At 38.8% G+C, this 6,002-nt stretch overlaps 1 protein-coding gene across 1 annotated transcript; it reads right to left on the bottom strand.

The window, feature by feature from the left end:
- Positions 1 to 3,446: 3,446 nt before the first annotated feature.
- On the bottom strand, positions 3,447 to 5,497 carry LOC306882677 (proline-rich protein 18-like). The gene has a single exon (XM_079437494.1). The coding sequence runs from the start codon at positions 5,361 to 5,363 to the stop codon at positions 4,599 to 4,601; it is 765 nt and encodes a 254-aa protein (XP_079293620.1). The 5' UTR covers positions 5,364 to 5,497; the 3' UTR covers positions 3,447 to 4,598.
- Positions 5,498 to 6,002: the final 505 nt, after the last annotated feature.

Here is a 6,002-nt window from a genome sequence, read left to right as displayed (position 1 = left end):
TGGGAACAGATGCTAATGAAAATACTGTATATATGTTCTTTTTTCCTTCATGGAAAAGCACCATCAAATATCTACACTAATCAAGTATTGAATAAGCCAATAAAAATGACATATATGTGTTAAATATGTAACATAAATGGGAGAGCTAACTGTCCTTTTTCTTGCGTGAGTACAGGCACTTCATCAGTTCATGGTGTGTGTCCATCTCTGGAAAAGGCCAGGCTGGCAGGCAAACATTGCTATATTTTACAGGCTCGGGCTGTTCAGGAAGTGGATGCTTTGTGGCCGTACACAAAAAGCATTAGAGGAGGGTGCATTAATCAGGTTGTTTCCACAGCAATAAGAGAATGTGAAGGGGCACACAGTAATCTTGTCTGTTAAATAAGGAAGTGTCATTGAAGGATGACTGGAAGTGGTGCTTTGTCAGCTAGCATGAATCAAGGCAGGACAGTTTCAGACCACAGCTGAGCAACAGGACTGGAAATATCGACTGTTTCTGATTTAGATTCCCATAAATGATTCTGCTTCCTTGATTCCATTAACATACTTTTGAGAAAGAAATACAAGCAATTCAAGCAGCATAACAGACTGTTTTGTAGAGCTAAAATAACTAAAGCGGATGACACCGGAAGCCTCGCACATTTAAGTTACTAATAGCTGTGCACAGCCACTCTTAAAAATAATGTGGGTAACACTTATTTCTATGTTAGAGCTGTCAAGATGGCTTTTGAAGGCCAGGTTGCTATATGCAGTGGGAGGTGTTGAAGCCACGACCTCAAACTGAAAATAACACGGCATCAAATTTCACAAAACAACATTTATTTGAACAATCTCTAAAGCAGTTACCACTTTGAATTATTTGGCAATATATAGATAGCATTCCGACCAATTTATAATTCTTTATCTGATATGAATTGCAATCATTACATCTCATGTCAAATTTTTGTAATGTTGTTTTAAAACAAAAGATGGATATTTTTGGATATCCATCTTTTCATATTCTACACGGTGAATGTTCTTGGCTCATTATGAACCAACTCATATGTCATTGTTTGTGTTTTTTTTTTTTTTACTTTTATGTTGACATTTTGGGCTGTTAGTTTCCTGTTTTAGTTCAGTGGTCAAATTTGAAGATTCTTAATGGATTAGTTGTTTTATTGTCTCAAGGTGTTCTATATAATGAGTCCTATTGTACTTTTTAGGTCTTGGTTGTGTTCCCTGGCGTTTAGTTGGTGTTCTCAGCTCCAGTTCTTGTTTGTTTAGTATGTTTGCTGTGTTTCTTGTATTTCCAGTGTCTTGTTTTGCTTTATCTTTATTACAACGTTTTGTCTGCATTTGGATCCTGTCCCCGCTTGTACCTGAGTACACTCTCGTACCATTAAAAGAGCCATTTGTACACTTACTGAATGTTTAGCACTGTATAAATACAGTATTGTGTTGCAGAGCTACAAAATATAGTGCAGGAAAAACTGTTGGAATATTTTAGTGCATATATGATCCATCCACATTGGGGGAAGAATGTAATTGGTAATGGAACCAAACCCTGTCAAAATAATTTCTATGTTGTTTAACATGTGTCTCTTTTCCAGTCCCTAGTAACAGCCACACTGTCAGACACTGAGAAATATGTTGGATAGGGTCAAACATGAGCCCATGCACAGTTACACTCCGCCTTTTCCCCATAATAACTATTTATAATCTCCCCCTGAGCAAGTAAATTGGGACAGAATATAAAAAGGAGCTCTGGGTACAAAGTATCTAACAGATTGTGGTAATGAATGTGCAAAGGTTTGTGGTAAGAATAAGGGCCTTTGACTAATGAAAAGGAAGCCGACCTGGGGACTGTGTTGCTAGTTGTAACCAGGGTGACCAATACTAAAGTTGTTCGTTCGTACTTTGCCTTTTCTTCTATTTTCCATGGATGAGGATGGGGACACAAAAGAATAGGATTTTATAAGGTTCAGAGATGTTGTAAGATGATTACAGTCACATTGAAGCCATGCAATATGCCCCATAGAGGGAACTGACATAAATACAGAAATGTGTGGCTTGTTTGTGTGTCTTAGGAACAATACATGAACTCAAAGTTCACAACAGTTATGCAACATTTTTTTTTTTTAAAGATTTTGTGTTTTTCCCCAAGATATTCAATGTATTAATCAGATTTTTGCTTTTTTTATGGATATTGGTAGCATTCCAAGAACTTAACTTGAAGAGTAAATGTCCATATATGCTATTAAGTATTTTAGTATTATATTAAGTGTTATAACTGGTGTCTACAATATAGTTTATATATATATATATATATATATCATGTTCATTTTGTATTTGAAATTTCGCCTTAGAAGTGTTTTATTCTGTTAATTATAATGCATGCTGTTAATCACACATACCTTTTCTGGACATTGTGCTGATTTGTAGGAGTCCAGGATTGGTGGCAGTGAACTGATATGATACAAATCTTCACTTTTCATTGTCATAATCAGGCCAGTGAAGCTATGAAGATGTAAAAAAAAGGTAGTTGACAAAATACATGGAAATTAACTTTTTGTTTGTTTGTCTGACGTGTAAGTTGACAAAACATAGACCTATCAGAGAAACACATATTTGATTTGTTTTAGCTTTGATTAAGTTTTCACCACAATCCCATTTTTGCTGTTGACTTAAATATGGTAGATTCAATTCTGTAGCTCTCAACTGATATGGAGTCAAAATGCATATAAAGAAACAGTCATTTTGGATAGAGCCAATCGCCTAAATTCATCAATTTGAAGGTTTTTTGTTATTACACATGAAAATACACATATTAGCATTGTTTTTCCCATAAAAAATTTAAATAATTAATCCGGTAAAAATAGACTTACCAGTTATTGAAGATTTCGATATTAGGTACTAAACCAAACTAAGCGTCTTTGAATTTGAAGAAGCACCCCAAGCAAACAGCTCAATGCGAAGTGTGATGAGTTTCAGGCCTGATCTGTGTTTAAGGGGTCGTTGCCATGGCGCTAGCTTCACAACCTCAGTCCTTTTGATAGCTTATAGCCCATTCATTACACATTGTTCATTGTAGGCGCGTTGCGCTCAAGTTTTTCCTACTTATATTAATATTTGTAAGAAATCTCCATATTTAGGGTTTGTAAAGACTAGCGACAGAACATGGAAGGACGCTCGATCTGCCGTTCACATAACATGTTTGCCAGCTTTTTATCTGTTTCTGTTTTATTTTCATATTCATCATGTGTTTTGAAGATGTTAGAATGTTTGAATTGGAATGTTAATAAAATCAATGCAACACTTATAGGCCTAGAGAAGATTCTGTACCGCATACCCATAACCAATAATTCATATTAGTGGTTATATAGCCTTATTTTAAAGATACTGGTTGTTCACAGATGATCTTTCAATAATAATAAAAAACATGTCTTTTCGGTTTTTATTTTCAGAACCCTTAAAAATGACTTGGAACAACACACAGCATATAAACACACCTCCACATTGCAAAATAAATACTGTACACGGCTGGTTCGTCGATCAAACAGTCACCGAGTCCATATTACGCACAAACTTTCAACATTAAGTGTCTATTCTAAGGCTTTCAGACAGTGTCGCCTTGATGGCTATTGTTTTCTGGCACAAAGGCCTCTGGATGCATTTCACCGGTCGACATTCGCATCCCCTTCTCCGTTAATTCTCAGCATTACTTCCACAGATTGAAACAAACACCTGTCATTCAGCCCATCAAAGTGAAAACAATAGCAATGTGCAAAAACACTACTGCTTCTCAGTCAATGCGTAAAGGTAACCTGCAAAAATTCTCTGAGTGATCAGTAATACCTCTCAATGCAGAAAAAACATTCCAGTCAGTTCATTAAGAAAGCTGAGTGTGTGTGCGCAAAGGACGCGTTCTTGCGTTCATGTTTATTTGGCTATTGTTGCTTTATGTGCGCTGCGCCATATGGACGTGTTTGGCCAGTGCATCGCGTCTTGCGCCATCAGTTTAAATGTCGCGTCAAGGTGAAAACATTCCATTTTTAGAACACCTCTGCGTTCAGTTCCATTCCAATAACTTAACATATAACGCCTTCTTTCATTACATCTTTTCTAATTTGGTCTAAATGTTGGTCTATGTAAACATTGTGACGCATTTTATTTTATTTCAGCGCCTTGTGAGTATAGCCTATGTGCCAAGATTTTAAGTCGCACAGTCAAGTTAAAAAACAGTCCACTGTTGCGCTTTTCAGGTGTTCGCGAACACAAGAACGCGTCCTGTGCGCGAGAGCCACATATGCATACAGGACGCGTTCTTTCTTGTCGTTTGCGCTGTTTTGATCTAATCGTTGCTCTATCTACACATGAACCAAACGCACATGAGCCTTGCGTTTCAAGACGGCGTGTCCATTTGAAAATAGTTCAACTTTACAAAGGCGTCTCTATATTATATACACTGCGCTCCGTCCAACGCAAGAACGCGTTCTGTGTGAACCAACATTATTTCTAAAAGCATATTAGGTGACTTTTGTGTTTGACACACAACTCGTGAACTGAAGTCTTCACAGTGGACCTTTCGTTATGGAATGAGGTAGGCCTAGTTCAGGTTATCAGCTTTTAAGATGAGGCAGAGATGACAGTTTATCCACTTTGCCAAAAGCAGCAGCACTTTCCACACCTTTGAGCCACTCTTTACATTTCCTCATGACAGTCTCGTCCACGTCTCCATCCTCCTCCTCGTACTCCACATCATCATATTTGTACTGATCGTTGAGGAGGGAGATCTTCACAATGGTGCTAATGTCATTGGAACCGTCCAATTTGGCAACAGGTCCGGAGCTCTTATTGCTGGAGCTGCCCTGAGCTCGCTTGGATGGGAGAACCCGCCGGTGTCTCAGGTCCGCGGAAGCGCAGCACTTCTGTTGCTTGGCCATCATCTGCTTTTCCAGATTGCGCTTTTGGATGACCAAGATGGCTTCTGGGGTCAGGCTGAGGGAGAAGTGGATCTCTTGCTCGCCGCCTTCTTTTGCTAGAGAGGTCCTGGAGGCGTATTTATGGCTGGACTCTCCGGAACTGGACCGCGGGACGCTTTCGCATGAGGTAGCCAAGGGTTTGGGGACGCTCAACCACGAATGTTTGCTGTCCGTCTCGGGATCTGGAGGGACTCTGGTCGGCTTGCTTCGTGCCAGCTGCTTTAGATTGGCCGATGGCCACGATATGGATAGTTTATCTTTCTCTGATTCCTTGTCGTCTCCTGTCCTTTGACTGAACGTGGCTTGAGGAGGCGCGACGGTGTCCCTGCTCTTCTTTTTCCTGAACAGCTCCTTTCTAGGCGATGATATCCGCGAGTGCAGGTTTATTGGTGGAAAAGGCATTTTGAAGGCTATCGGTGCGCGAAATAATGAAGACACCTGTGCGTGAATGATGGGAGAAATACGTCCATTCGCCTCGGTCCACCGGATCTTTGGGTATTAGATGCAGTAGCCCATCGCGCGCCGCATTTGACTGCTAGACTGACAAGGGGCGGAGCATCTCCGGGCTTTATGTGGGGTCGTACAGAAGGGGCGTGGTCACAGCATAAAGATAAAAACAACAAAGCCATGCTCACACAAGTGCCTCTATAAATGTATCCTATAAAGGAAGTTCATTGCATTACACACGAACCACTTGTGTAGTTCATTATTAACCATGAATGTTTTAAACTGTAGCTATATCAAACCAAACAAAAGATTTGCTTAAACTATTGTGCTTCTAAATAAATGTGTGTCTGTTTAATATTGGTTTTCTATAAATGTAATAACATCCATACCATATTCTTTTCTTCTTCTTCTTCAAAAAAAAAACAACAACATAAGAAATGGGGCCATAAATGTGTGTCTGTTTAATACTGTTGTTCTATAAATGTAATGACATCCATACCATATTATTTTCTTAAAAAAATAAAAATAAAAACAAACAACAAAAAACATAATGATAATAAGAAATTGGGCTAATCTGTTAACATTGCAATTATT

This window comes from Barbus barbus (assembly GCF_936440315.1).
Source record: "Barbus barbus genome assembly, chromosome: 16".
In the NCBI taxonomy this organism is placed as follows: Eukaryota; Metazoa; Chordata; class Actinopteri; order Cypriniformes; family Cyprinidae; genus Barbus; species Barbus barbus.
Note: the sequence above shows the minus strand (reverse complement) of the source record. Positions and strands in the feature narration are given on the sequence as shown.

Bases quoted from the DNA above. Each gene is read 5' to 3' on its own strand.
- LOC306882677 (XM_079437494.1), bottom strand. From the start codon at position 5,363: ATGCCTTTTCCACCAATAAACCTGCACTCGCGGATATCATCGCCTAGA.